Source organism: Xenopus tropicalis, chromosome 8, assembly GCF_000004195.4.
Source record: "Xenopus tropicalis strain Nigerian chromosome 8, UCB_Xtro_10.0, whole genome shotgun sequence".
NCBI lineage: Eukaryota > Metazoa > Chordata > Amphibia > Anura > Pipidae > Xenopus > Xenopus tropicalis.
In genome coordinates, this window is record NC_030684.2 from 136,613,997 (window position 1) to 136,629,438 (window position 15,442).

General features: G+C 44.5%; 1 protein-coding gene across 1 annotated transcript; it reads right to left on the reverse strand.

Moving 5' to 3' along the window:
- Positions 1 to 3,595: 3,595 nt before the first annotated feature.
- Positions 3,596 to 4,247, reverse strand: LOC116406856 (myelin-oligodendrocyte glycoprotein-like). The gene is made up of 2 exons (XM_031891831.1): positions 4,158 to 4,247; positions 3,596 to 3,951 (listed from the first exon to the last, which is right to left on the reverse strand). The coding sequence occupies exons 1-2, from the start codon at positions 4,228 to 4,230 to the stop codon at positions 3,596 to 3,598; spliced, it is 429 nt and encodes a 142-aa protein (XP_031747691.1). The 5' UTR covers positions 4,231 to 4,247.
- Positions 4,248 to 15,442: the final 11,195 nt, after the last annotated feature.

Genomic DNA, 15,442 nt, shown 5'->3' on the forward strand with positions numbered 1-15,442 from the left:
ATATGCGCCTGTTCTCCCTCATGGCGCTGCAATATGGCAGATCCAGGCACGTGTGAGTGACGTCACGTGGGATGCAACTATGGCACGAGTGCAGCGGTCCCCACTCTGAGGGTACGCTGAGCCTGGAAAGGAGCAAGGCGCTACCTAACAGTGCGCCAATGCAGGGGGAAGAGACAGCGCTTCCAGAAGCTGGGGGAGAGGTCCCAGCTGCTTCTGTTACAGAAGGTAACAGTGCACTAGTTGTCACCCCAGGGAGAGGGGGGAGGGGCAGACCATAGGAGGTAGTACCCTGGGGCACAGACTGTCAGGGGGTCCCAGTGACAGTAGCGAGGGGCTCATCTCCAACTAGATTGGGGAGATAGAGACTGCTGGCAGTGATAGGCATCAGTGGACTGTGAGGAAGAGCCTCTGTTATGTAGAATTGCCATTGCTGTACTGGGCTAAAAACCTACTATGTAGGAAATACACTTCTCCACTTGCGGCGACCCAAGCAAGCAAGGGAGGGAGAGTGAGCCCAGTTCTAGGAGGCAGACAGGATACCTCCAAAATAAAAGAAGGTTTAAAATAAAAAATAAAATTGTGCAGAATGATAGAAAATGTCCTTCACCTCCGGCAGGACAAAGGAAACTGGGCAGTCGAGGCGGAGCCAGCCTATATACCAGGGAGGAGGGGTTAAGAGCCTTATTCTTCTGTCCTGCCTCCAGAGGTGAAGGATGACTAAACCTCATAAGTCTGCACTGACAGGAGGGCCGACTAGAGAAATCTGCTGATAAAATTATTTGTAACAAACGGTAGGAAATCAATTACCTCATGAGTAATGTGGGCCCCCCTTAGTCTTCCTTTAACCGGGGGGTCATGCATGACCATTCTTGCCTCACCTCTTGTACCTGATTTAGGGTCATGCCTTAAGTGCTGCTGGGTAGGGTCTTCAAGGGGCTTGGCAAGTGTCTATTAGACACACTCACCATATTATGTTGACAGTGGGGTAGATGGGAATTTATACAGAGAACTGGAGGGGTAGATTCTGATCCCTGGTCACTACCCCTTAGAAATTTAGAAATCATGAGCTGACACACATGTATTTGACTTAACTGTAAATCAGAATCTGGCTCCAACTGCTGCATGTAGACATATTGCCACGTAGCAAATAGTGAAGACCAACATGATTATTAAAACAGCACTGAATTTAAATTTATTAGTTTTAGGAAGTTACTTATTTCCATAAAATGACGCTCATATGAAACTTTAATTTTCACAATAGTTCCCTTTAACATTATAACAATTAAAAAGGCTTTCTAGACAACTAGACATGTATTTATGTGAACAACGTATCCCTAATCCCAGGGCCAGAACTAGGGGTCGGCAAACGAGGCACATGCTTAGGTCACAGCTGTGGGGGTTGCTGGGACATTAGGCACATACCTTCCCTGCTTTCACTAACTGTACATCAGAGAACATGCAAGTGTGTGTAAACCTTGTTTGCCCTTGCAGCAGCTGCCTGGCATTGCTTGCTACAGCCAAGTTTATTATCTACAAGGACTCCAAGGTCCTTCTCCATTATGGATTTGCCTAGTGCAGTCCCATTAAGGGTATAAGTGGCTGCACATTGTTACATCCCAGGTGCATGACCTTACATTTATCCACATTAAATCCCATCTGCCACTTAGCTGCCCAGATTGCCAGTTGGTCAAGACCCTGCTGCAAGGTGCCACATGCCGGATAGAACTGACTGGGCTGAAGAGTTTTGTGCCATCTGCAAACACTGATACTTTGCTTATAATACCCTCCCCTAAGTTAAACAAAAGTGGACCCAGTACAGAACCCTGAGGGACCCCACTGAGAACCTTATTCCAAGTAGAGAATGTACCATTAACAACCACCCTCTGTACCCGATCCTGTAGCCAGTTTTCTATCCATGTGCAAACGGCTTCACTAAGACCAATAGACCTTAGCTTAGAAAGCAGTCGTTTGTGGGGAACGGTATCAAATGCTTTGGCAAAATCCAAATAGATTATATCTACTGCCCCCTACTGTCCAGCTTACTTACCTCATCATAAAAAGCAATTAAATTGGTCTGACATGACCTGTCCTTCATAAAGCCATGCTGATTACTGCTCATAATGCCATTCTCCAGTACATAATTTTGTATGAGATCCCTTAACAAGCCTTCAAACAGCTTGCCCACCATGGATGTCAAACTTACTGGCCTATAATTGCCAGGCTTATGACCACTTCCTGCCACACTTTAATACAGTGTTTAGCAGTGGGTGGATCTTTCTCTTTGGCCGCATTTGTTGAACCAGGTGGATGTTCCACTGAGGCTGGGATCAACAAGACCCCAGTAAAGCTATTTTGCCCCAGAGGGACCTTTACCTCTGGAGAAGTCGGGGAGCAGGGACCCTGTGAATTAGGAATAGAAAAAGCAGGTCAGTTTATTAATAACACTTTCTAGGAAAGTGAGTCAGCTTTAGTTAGCAAGAGGAGCTTCTTTGCTCCAACCAGGAGAGATAGCAGGGAGTATTCCCCATTACAGGCTCTGCTGCCTTAGTAAAGGGACCACAGTAGTGATAAGGGTATCAAAACCCTAAGGATATTAATCCACTTTCCCAGCTGGTCCTCCACAGTGGTGCATCATTTGTTACTGCTGCATTCATGTGTATCTGCATGTCTGCTATTTCATCTGCATTTCTGTGAGTATTGATCACCCTGCATGCACTGCTATTGTCTTGGACAACTATGTTAAGTTGTTAAGTTATACGTCCCAGTTTGCTGCAAAAGAACACCTAGGGGCACATTTACAAAAGCACAAACGCTCGAGCGTTCATGCGAAAGATCCGAGCGTATTTTTGCCGATTTTTTCGGGCGTCCGCTAGACTTTTTCGTATGGCGCACGACTTTTTCAGACGTTTGCACAAAATAATCGGAAAGGTTTTACCGCTGTTTACAATTGTTTGGTACGAAAATTTCGTGACTTTCGGATCGTCAATGCGATATTATCGTGACTAATACGATTTTTTCGTAAGCATTTTCGTGATATTTGCGATCTTCTGAAATTTTCATTTCCAATACGATTTTTTCCCATTCGTGATTCGGATTCGTGGATTAGTAAATGTGCCCCCTGGTGTCCTTCTTTTCAATCTTTATTTTACATTTGGCAGTGGGAGGTGTAGTACAACAACTACCTCCAGATATACTCTTTCCTTATAGCAAAGGCCCATCCTTAGGAAGAGAGCCCAATGTACCCCATGCTCTAACCTAACTAGCCGGACATGGTCTGATACTGTCCATCCAAAAAGTAACTATGGTTATGCCACTGGCATAATCCTGTAAGTGCAAGTAAGGCTTCAGGAGACACAGAAAAAGGGTATGACTGCTGGCACTGGGGCATTAACAAGTTTATTTCAATCATTTTGCTGAAGGGAGTGTGCTGTCACAACTACTCTTTGGAACTTTTTACATTTAACTAAATGATTAACAAGTGATTTAAGAAAACTGAGCAAAACACTAGGTGAAAGAAGTGGTCTGAAACTCTTAACCTTCTATTGAAACAAAGTTTGAATATGACGAATTAATAAGAATTTGGATAAATCTCTGCTCACTTACCAGTAACCTGTAGCTGTACTGCTGCTTTGCCGTGATGGTCACTGGACTCAACAAAACAATAATATTCCCCAGAATCCTCAGCTGTGACGTTACGGATCTTTAAAGGGAAAATTCCTCTAGTGATGTTCTCTTTTAGCAGTTCTGTTCTTTGAGCAAACTGTGGCATCTGGGCTGTGTAATCGTCTTTCCCATTAATATAAAGATGAACATAGGGCCGGTACATAGGCTTAAACCAACGGATTTCCATCTTCTCTGCGTTCATCTCAGGAATAAGGTGACAAGGTAACAGCACATCTGATCCAAGTGCAGCAACAACTGATGATATTGATATGACGTTAAACTGTACAGCTATTACAGGAGAGAAAGACAAGATTTTCAGAAGCATGCCCAAACTATTTCATAAGGAAATATACTACTCAAAAAAAAGTGAATCAATATCAATATAACCTTGTAAGGGGCTTCTCTTCTGCTCAAGAGAGCAATCAAGAGAGTCTTGATAAAACATCAGTCCTGCTGCTAGCATAAATACATTCTGTGTATAAAACATCACTTACCTGAAAGTGACCCTTTATACAGTGACCAAAGAATGAAGCAGAAAATCATAATGCTGTGCATGGTGGATGCCATAATCCCCAGCCTGATCTGCAAAGGGGAAATAAAAAAATAAACAAATAAATGTGAATATGCCACCTCCTCTGTCTGCACCCAAAATATAGCTAAAGCAGTGCTGTCTAACTTCTGTGGTACCGAGGGATGGAATTGTTCCGTGGTGGAGGGCCAATAATTGAAGCCAGTTTTGGCCACTCCCCTTTTTTAAACTACACCCACTTCAAACCACACCCATGTTATCACAAGAGAAAATGAATTGATACTTACCGAGATTTTCTTTTCCTGGCCATCCTCCCTGGCAGCATAACATTTATCCTCTACCATACTGTCAGGACACAGAAGGGTTAATAAAGCAATGCATTAAATACCCACCCCTTCCTGTCCTCCTCAGTCTTTGCCTAATGTTCTGGACAGACGACGAAAGGGTGGGCATGCTGCCAGGGAGGATGGCCAGGAAAAGAAAATCTCAGTAAGGGCAAATTAATTTTCTCTTTTCCTGGCCATCCCCTGGCAGCATAACATTTGGGTTAGTACCCAAGCAATTGACTGGGTGGGAATAAAGACAATATTATGCAGATAGCAGAAGAAAGTTTATTCAACTCCAGCCACTGCCTGTAGAACTGAATGCCCAAACTGCGTTAATAACTTAATATCTAACTTATAATGTCGAATATAGGTATTAGAGGTTGCCCATGTAGCTGCCCTGCAGATTGCTTCAGGTTAAGCTCCCGCTTCTGCTGCCCAAGACGATGCAATACCCCTTGTCGAATGGGCTCTGATTCCCTGAGGCACTGGTTCCCCCTGCTCCATATTAGCTTTTTGATTTGCCATGACAATGCACCTTCTCAAAGTTTCTGTTTTTGCTGGTTGTCCCTTTCTTGGTCCCCCTGCAATGATGAGTAACCTATCTGTCTTTCTCACATTCTCAGTCTTCTGTAGATTGATCTGTAAACAATAATGGAGATCTAAAGACTTCCATGCTGCCCCTTCTTGGGCATTCATATCCGGGACAAGGGCTGGAAGAATAATTGGCTCATTGATATGTAAAGGAGAAACTACTTTGGGCAAAAACTGCAATATTGTTCTAAGAACCACAGAGTCCCCTTGTATATGGAGCTCTTGCAGATAACACCTTCCACTCACATGCTCTCCTAGCCGATGTTAGGGCCACTAAAAGGACGGTCTTGAGTGTCACATCCCACAGCAAAGCCTGATCTAATGGCTCGAATGGTTTCCCAGTGAGAGCCTTCAGGACTAATGGTAAGTCCCATAGAGGAGATAAAGATCTAACAGGCGGCACAATCCTCACTGCTGCTTTAAAAACCTGGAAATCAAGGGTTCTTCAATAAGCCTTCTCTCCAGAACAGCAGGTAATGCTGACAACTGTACTCTCAGAGTGCTCAGGCTAAGACCCCTGTCCAGGCCGCGTTGTAGGAATTCAAGAATCTCTGGAGTCGTTGGATTCCAGGGGTCTATGTCCTCTTTAGTTGCCCAGTCTTGAAATACATCCCACGTTCCATAATATCTTTGAGATGTATTCTGTTTTCTAGACTTTAATAAGGTATTAATCCCTGCTGTGCTAACCTTCTCCTCCCAGCTTCCAGGCCATCAGATTAACCCTGAAAGATTTGGATGCCACAGACTCCCTTGGGACAACAGATCCTGCCTAATCGGCAGGCGAATTGGCTTGCCCTGGACCATCCTTCTCAACAGTGGATACCGTGGCTGGCATGGTCAATTTGGTAGAATTACCAAGGCCTCCATCTGAGTGTAAAAAATCTTCTGCAACACTCTAAAGATCATTGGGAAGGGGGGAAACACATACACACACATGCATCCAGTCCTGGACTAAGGCATCTGTAGCCACTGCCTGGGTACAAGGAAACCTGGAGAAGAACCTCTGCACCTTCTGATTATTGCCAAGATCTATCGTTGAGCAGCCCAACCTGGTGGTAACCTAAGTCAGAAAAAGCTAGTAGGTTTGTAAATATGCTAAACGACAACTTTTTATTTCAGGCGGTTCAAGAACCCACTAGGAATGACTCTATTTTGGACCTGGTGATTTCTAATAATAATGAACTCATTTCTAACATTTGTGTGGGTGAGCATTTGGGGAACAGTGATCACAACATGGTCTCCTTTGAGATAATGCTGCAGAGACAGCGCTATAAGGGAGTAACTAAAACGCTCAATTTTAGACGTGCAGACTTTGCCAGTATAAGGGCATCTCTGCAATGTGTCAACTGGGAAAGGCTTATCATGGGGTTAGACACAGAAGGAAAATGGAACATCTTTAAAACATTGCTTTGCAGGTATACACAACAGTATATCCCCCTTGTAAGCAAGGAGAGGCATCGCAAAGCAAAACCTTTATGGCTGAATAAAAGTGTTATTGTCGAGGTTGGTAAGAAAAAACGTGCTTTTAGGGCATTCAAGTTAGCTGGGACAGCAGGGACTTTCATCAGGTACAAGGAAGCAAATAAAGCAGCAAAAAAGCTATCAGGCAAGCTAAAATAGAAATGGAAAGGGATATTGCAGCTAGGAGTAAAAAGAATCCAAAATTATTTTTTAATTATGTGAATAGTAAAAAAATTAAGCAAGAAGGGGTGGGAACTTTATTATCACGGGGGGGTAAGTTGGTTGATGAGAACAGGGAAAAAGCTGAAATTTTGAACTCTTATTTTTCATCTGTCTATACATCTGAGGAGCCAGATAATGAAGGCTTCCCTTGTAATATACCCAGTGCTAGTAATTTAGCTACGGACGCGTGGGTCACTCAGGAGGAAATTCAAAAGGGACTTGACTGGGCAGCAAAATGGAAAATGAGGTTCAATGTTGATAAGTGCAAAGTTATGCACTTTGGTAGGAATAATATAAACGCAAACTATCTACTGAATGGTAGTGTGTTGGGGGTATCCTTAATGGAGAAGGATCTAGGGGTTTTTGTTGATAACAAGTTGTCTAATTCCAGGCAGTGTCATTCTGTGGCTACTAAAGCAAATAAAGTGCTGTCTTGTATAAAAAAGGGCATTGACTCAAGGGATGGGACATAATTTTGCCCCTTTATAGGTCCCTGGTAAGGCCTCACCTTGAGTATGGGGGGCAGTTTTGGGCTCCAGTCCTTAAGAGGGATATTAATGAGCTGGAGAGAGTGCAGAGACTGCAACTAAACTGGTAAAGGGGATGGAAGATTTAAACTATGAGGTGAGACTGTCGAGGTTGGGGTTGTTTTCTCTGGAAAAGAGGCGCTTGCGAGGGGACATGATTACTCTGTACAAGTACATTAGAGGGGATTATAGGCAGTTGGGGGATGTTCTTTTTTCCCATAAAAACAATCAACGCACCAGAGGTCACCCCTTTAGATTAGAGGAAAGGAGCTTCCATTTGAAGCAGCGTAGGTGGTTTTTCACGGTGAGGGCAGTGAGGTTTGGGAATGCCCTTCCTAGTGATGCTGTAATGGCAGATTCTGTTAATGCCTATGAGAGGGGCCTGGATGAGTTCTTGAACAAGCAGAATACCCAAGGCTATTGTGATACTAATACCTACAGTTAGTACTAGTGGTTGTATTTATAGTTTATGTATGCGAGTGTATAGATTGGTAGGTGTGGGTTAGGTGTGCTGGGTTTACTTGGATGGGTTGAACTTGATGGACACTGGTCTTTTTTCAACCCTATGTAACTATGTACTAACTAACTAACTATGTACTAGTTGAAGACCTGGGGATGGAGACTCCATTCCTCACTGTTGATCCTCCTCCTGCTGAGTTGATCTGCCTGGAGATTCAACATGCCCGGCACATGAAGGGCTGTAATATCCATTAGATGGGCCTGTGCAAATGTCATAATAGGAATCAGCTCCTCCATCATAGCATGACTCCTGGTCCCTCCTTGTCTCCTGATGAATGTGACAGCTGCCACATTATCCAATTGAATCCGGACAAGGAGAGAAATCAATTAGTTCTGGAAAATCTTCAATGCACAATTTACTGCCCTCAACTCGAGTATATTGGATGGTACATGAGACAGATTACTGCCCCATCCTCCCTGGGCTGAGAAGTTCTCTACATGAGCTCCCCAACTCAGACTTGAGGCATCTGTGACGTAACGGAAAACCCTTCCTGAGGTTGACAGGTATTGACCATCACCAAAGATTCTGCTTCAGACTCACAGACAAACAAATCTTCTGATTCCAGTTCTTTGTCTGATGATCCTGCTGAGTCAGGAACTCCAGTTGGATTGGGCGAATCTGCCATCTTGCCCACTTGACTAACCCGATTGTGGACATCAGGGTACTCAAATACCTCATAAATTGCCTTGCAAACACCTGACTGATTTGGATCATTGCTGACAACATCTCTGTCACCTTGAAGATTCTGTTTAGAGGAAGGGAGATCATCTCTATGTCTGGATCTATTTGAGCTCCAAGATACACTAGTAAATCTCCTTTGAGGACCCAGCCAAACCATTCTAGTATAGCTGCTTCTATGTCCCTGTCTGTTTTCAAGGTCTCTTTCTCTCTGGCGACTAACAAAAGGTGGTCTAAATATTGATAAATTTCCAGACCCTCTTCCCTGAGTTTTGCGATGACAACTACCAACACCTTTGTGAATGTCCTGGGGGATGTGGCTAACCCAAAAGGCAGGCATGTAAATGCTGATAATTTATGGCAAATCGCAGGAACCGCTGATGCTCTGTGACCACTGGCACAAGTAAATAAGCGTCAAGTTATTTTCAAGTTTTTGCAAAGCCAGTCCCCTGGACGTATAGTTTCCATCTTGAAACTCTGTATTTTGAGCTACTCATTTAGACGTCTGAGGTCTAATATTGGTCTCATCTCACCCAATGCCTTTCGTATTAGAAAGAGAGGAGAATAGAAGCCCTTGCCTTCTTCTCCCTGAGGCACATGAACTGATGCCCTCTTGGAAAGTAGATCTGCAATATACTTTTTCATCACCATCTCTTTTAAAAGGGAAACTGGATAAGTAGGGTTGACAAAATTGTGAAAAAGAGGTTTGTGGCAGAATTACAGTCGAAACCCTCTCTTCACGACTGAGCAAACCCAAGCATCCTGTATCTCCTCTGCTCAAACCTACCAAAACTGAAGCAATCTTGCCCCAACCTTGGGAAGATGGACTAACCCCCTGTCATAGTGACTTCTGCTGGGACTTGGGAGATCTTGGGTTCTTGGACTTGTTGCTTCGAAAAAGACTGGACTGTCCCAATCTCCAAGAAGATGAACGAAACGGCTCCTTACCAGGCCTATATGACCTGAAATTTTCTCTTCTCTTTATAATAAATTTGTCTGTCTGACATCTAGAAGGATCTTTAAACCTTCTTGTGGTTTGGGGGAGGAAAGTGCTTTTCCATCAGAAGACTTAGAAATGATTTCCTCTAATGCTTTACCAAATAGCATTTTCTCTTCAAATGGTAATTTGCATAATGCATTCTTTGAGGCTGTATCTGCGAACCAATATTTAAGCCAGAGGGCCCTGCTTGCTACTACAGCTAAAACCATTGATCTCGCTGATAATTTAGTCAGATCTCCTGCTGCTCCAAGACAAAAAGCTGTGGACAACTTTAAATCTGCCAGGGATGCCAAGATTCTCTCACAGGGCTCACCTCCCCTTGTCATTTGCTCTATATCTTCTATCCAAATGGACAGAGCCTTAACCACTAACACCAAGGCTATAGAAGGCTTGCACATGGTTCCTGTTGTCATATATAATTTCTTAAGCTCCGTCTCCATTTGCCTTTCCATTGGATGCTTCAATGCTGAGACATAATCAATTGGAAGGGCTGTCTTCCTGGATAACCTGGCCACTGGCACATCCACAGTTGGAAGACTATCCCATACTTCCTGTGAATCTGGAGGAAAGGGATATCTCTACTGGAATCTTTCCCTCCCAACTGAAGCATGCACTGGTAACCCCTATTCTGAAAAAACCCTCCCTTGATCCCTCCAATCCTCTCTGCTCCCATTCATCTCCAAACTGCTTGAGTGCCTAGTATACAACCGACTGACGCTATTCCTCTCTGCCAATAACCTCCTGGATCCCCTACAATCTGGTTTTAGACAACAACACTCCACCAAAACTGCTCAACTAACAAATGACCTCCTTTCGGCTAAAGCCAAAAACCACTACTCGCTACTAATACTTCTCAATCTCTCTGCTGCTTTTGACACTGTGGATCACCCTCTTCTCCTCCAGTCTCTCCGCTCTCTTGGCCTTCGTGACACTGCCTTATCCTGGTTTTCATCTTATCTCTCAGATCCTTCAGTGTCTCTTACAATGGGGAATCACCTTCTCCCTTGCCTCTTTCTGTCGGGGTTCCTCAAGGCTCTGTCCTGGGCCCCTTATTATTTTCTCTCTATACCTCCTCACTTGGCAAATTAATCAGTTCTTTTGGCTGTCAGTACCACCTCTATGCTGGGGATACTCAGATCTATCTTTCCTCTCCTGATCTCAACCCAGAGCTTCTAACTCGCGTCTCTTCCTGCCTGGCCGCTATCTCCACTTGGATGTCCCAACGTTACCTTAAATTAAACCTCTCTAAAACTGAACTGGTTCTCTTTCCCCCATCCAACGCCCACATTGTTCCCGAGGTATCTATACAGGTTAACAATTCTACCATCACCCCATCTTCCCAGGCCCGGTGCCTTGGGGTTATCCTTGATTCTGCCCTGTCCTTCACTCCTCATATCCAGTCACTTATCAAATCATGTCACTTTCACCTAAGAAATATCTCCAAAATCCGATCATTTATCACCCAAGATGCTGCCAAAATTCTTATTCACTCTCTTATAATATCTCGCCTGGACTGCTGTAACTCCCTGTTAATTGGCCTTCCCCTCCAAAGACTGTCCCCTCTCCAGTCCATAATGAATCCTGCTGCCAGGCTCATACACCTCTCCAACCGCTCCTCCCCTGCCGAGCCACTCTGCCAATCCCTCTGCTGTGCCACTCTGCCAATCCCCCTGCCGTGCCACTCTGCCAATCCCCCTGCCGTGCCACTCTGCCAATTCCCCTGCCATGCCACTCTGCCAATCCCCCTGCCGTGCCACTCTGCCAATCCCCCTGCCGTGCCGCTCTGCCAATCCCTGCACTGGCTTCTCCTACCATCCAGGGTACAATTCAAACTAATGACTCTCACATACAAAGCAGCCCATAACTTTGCCCCACCCTACATCTCTGAACTCATCTCTAGGTACCATCCAACCCGCTTGTTACCCCCCTACTGACCTGCTCCCCAACTTCTCTCTCATTCCCTCCTCACACGCTCGCATTCAAGCCTTTGCAAGGGCTGCCCCCCTTCTCTGGAATTCCCTCCCACAAACTGTCAGACTTTCTCCCAATCTCTCTGCCTTCAAGAGATCTCTAAAAACACATCTATTTAGAGAGGCTTACCCTAATCTAGCTTAGCAACACCCTGTGCCCCACCTCTCACAACTCTGTCATGCCCATTCCCACACCTTGTGTCTCAACCCTTTCTCCTTGTAGAGTGTAAGCTCTTTTGGGCAGGGCTCTCTTCCCCTCCTGTATCGGTTACTGATTGCTTTATATGTTACTCTGTATGCCCAATGTATGGAACCCACTTATTGTACAGCGCTGCGGGATATGTTGGCGCTTTATAAATAAATGTTAATAATAATAATAATAATGTAGAGTGTAAGCTCTTTTGGGCAGGGCTCCCTTCCCCTCCTGTATCGGTTACTGATTGCTTTATATGTTACTCTGTATGTCCAATGTATGTAACCCACTTATTGTACAGCGCTGCGGGATATGTTGGCGCTTTATAAATAAATGTTAATGTAATGTAATATAGCCTCCATCGGCACCCTCCTGGACACCCTGCACCTCCTTGTGCGCTGGAAAGGTGTGCTTTTTCTTTTTGGCAAAAAATATATAATATAAACTGCATATAAAAATATATAATGAATGCCTCACTGCCTTAATAAGGCCTGGTATATATTTCATATCAAAGAAAGACGTCTCTTCTTCCCCTTCCTCTTCAGATGAATTTAAATCTGACTATATATCCTCAGGCACATTAGGCTGATTTAACTGGATTACAGAAGGAGCCGCTTGAGCAGTTGTTGCTTCCTGAATGCCCAGAGAAACAGCCTGCTTAATCCAGGCTAATATATCCTCCTATGATGTCTCCCTGGATGTTGATGGGGTCTGTGATAAATCTATGACTGGAGCACACTTCTGTGCCGGTAGAATGTCTGTATCCCCTTCTAAGATTCACACATTCCTTGCACAGCCTCTTAGATTTAGATATGCAGTAAGTACTTAAAAAGAATACCTTTAGACTTACTGTTAATTTATATTAACCTTTCCTTGTCCTTTAAAGGGTCTGACATCCTTATTTTGTGACCTCTGCCTTTTCCTGGCCGTCTCTTCAACAGGGGTAGTAAGCCTACAAGCGATAACTTTGTTGCAGCACAACTGACAGAGCCAGAACTCACCAAGTCACCAAGCCTTAGGGGCAGCACCTTTCTCAGCAGCCGGATCCATTCCAGGAGCATTCCTGCTCAAACTGCTCTGCGGGCGCATAAGTCAAAGCAGACCCCGGCTGCCGGCGAGATAAGGCTGCGCTGGCTGATGATGTCACTGCCCACACAGACGTGCATTCCTACCAACGGTATCATTCCCCCGGCTGCAATAGGGGACCCGCTCCTGAGAAAGCGCTATGGCAATCACAATAGAGCATGCATCAGGCAGAGAAAGTGTGTCAGAAAACTGCGCCTGGAATCTGGCTCTAAAGAGGGCCAAGTAAGTTCTAAAAAAATACTAAAATGATATTGTTCAACAGCAAGAACCTTTCTGTAGTCCAACTACACCCTCAGCTCTTGTAAGGTCTCTTCCACCTAAGCGAAGGTCCATCCTAAGAAAGAGAGTCGCATGTAACACATGCTCTCTACTTCATTCTAGCCTGGTTTTAATCCTATCCTAGCCAAAATAATGTTACATTTGGCGCCCAACGTGCTTTGGGGTTAAATTAAAAATTCTGGAGCCATTACCTTGAGGGCACTGAGCTGCTGTGTGTATCACTTTAAGTTTTGCTGACAGGCACTGCCGGACACGATAGGCAAAGGCGCCTGCAGGCCTGATCATAAATTCTAAGTACTAATTGGCCATGTGTTCGGGCTTGGAGGTTCCCCCCTGTGAATACCCATTGGCTGGCGCTACTGTCAATCACGCTACTACATTTTGGCGCCCTTTTTTTGTTTTTTTTTGTTTGTGGTTGCCTAGCAACAGGCTTGGCACCCTTTTTTGCTTAAAAACGTTTGTACTACACTGAGATGTTACTGTCCCTGATGAAAGTTCCAGATAGGAACTGAAACATCGGAATGAATAAAGCCTCACATTTATTTATCTAAACCTCTGTGATTCTTCTTGAAAAACATCCTGCGTGTGCTGTCATTCCAACCCTGTGTATATATATATATATAATAACTTTGCGGGGTGCACAGCCAAAATTCAACAAGGTCTCTGGGACATGAACCCCTGTTCCTCATATGTATATATATATTAAACAAGGTCTTCCGTGGCCGCAGTTGCTGCATATGAATTTTAATCTTTTTCTCCTCACCCGAGTCACAGCCGGAAGGATGATACGGACATAATGGCTGTGCGTGTGAGCTCGTCACTTGCGGCCGCAGATAATGCTGATGAAACTCTGCTTCCCTTGTGGCCCCAGAGGTCACTGGCAAAACTTTGCCTCCCTTTTTGATACTTATCTCTATAGGCCCCGAGATAATGCTGCCGCAGTTGCTGCGTAGGATACCCTGCCTCTCCCCGCGGTACGGACCTGATACAGAGGTATGACTTACTTTGAATTGGATGACACACATTCTAGGAGCTTTCACCCCCCTGCCTACTGCTCACTGCCTACTGGAGGGTAGTCATGGATCCCTTGCTGAGAGTTTCTGGATGTCTTGAGATTCTTTTATTTAATATTTACTAAGTATGTATTCAGGGTCGAACTGGGCCGCCGGGACACCAGGAAAAATCCCGGTGGGCCCCGGCCCTAGTGGGCCCCAGCGGCCCAGTCCGACCTTTGCCGGCACTCCCCGACTGTTCCTCCCCGACGCGTTCAATTTATACGCGCTCTAGGAGGACGTCAGGCGGGGCCCCTGGGGGGGTTAGGGGACGCGGCTGGGGCACCTGCAGGGCCCCTGGGGCGGGAGCCCCGGTGAGTCCTGCACCCCCCAGTCCGACCCTGTATGTATTTTGCTAATACCAATGATTAATTAATTTGACATGTAGACATCTTTCCTCACTCTTCAACACTTTATGTTCTTTTCCTTTTTTACTCTCTGCATTTCTTTTAATATTTGTTCCTGTCCCTTTATTTGTTATATCTTAGGGCTAAACTTTACTACTGTGTTTGCTAACATTACCTCCGCGCACATGCTGGTGTTAACGAGTTGCCCCGGTGATACTGTTATATGTTAGCGGCCCTGCTAAGTTTAAAGGAGAAAATGCCAATAGGTACAGAATAACAAAATCACAGCATGGTTATCCTTTGGTGATAATAACCAGGTCTTCCTCCATAAATACACTTTTGCATCTAAAGACGTTGAATTTCCGTTAGCAATTTCGAATTTAGTCATAGAACCTATGACTAAGTACCCTCTTAGGTACGAAACGCATAAGGCTTTTTTTTTTTGCATTATGTGTATAGTTACAATAAACTGATTTGATTTTACTTCAGTATTGAGCTATACTGAGACTTTCACTCACAGCACACACACACACCTTTTGCCTGAAAAAATGTTTTATTACCATTGTGGATAGCATATTTGCTAACCGCACTGCAAAATACCTTTTGTGTATTATTTTGATGTTTTATTACAGATGTATTTACCCATTTTTGTTTTGTCAGAATGTGTACTTTCAGAAAATATATGGCTTTCTAGGGTCTCCGTACTGTTAGGGGGTCTTATGGCACATAATGCACATGCCGGTAGCTTATATTGCAGCGTATACACATTGTATGCACTAACTTCCTTTTGGGGTCTCTAAATGCCAGATACATCGGTGATCCTATGCACAATGGGCATCAAACTGTTCAGCGGACCCTTGGCTTTCATATTTAGGGTGTGTTTTCTTGGTACCTAATGTCATGTGGGAGATAAGGTGCTTGAAAGTGGAAGGTTTGATGCCATTTTCAGGTATTTCATCGCAACCGCCAATTTTGGGCAAGCATTGCGACTCTGTAGT

Bases quoted from the DNA above. Each gene is read 5' to 3' on its own strand.
- LOC116406856 (XM_031891831.1), bottom strand. From the start codon at position 4,230: ATGGCATCCACCATGCACAGCATTATGATTTTCTGCTTCATTCTTTGG. The intron at 3,952-4,157 runs GTAAGTGATGTT...CTCCTGTAATAG, and splicing joins GTATAAAGGGTCACTTTCAG to CTGTACAGTTTAACGTCATA.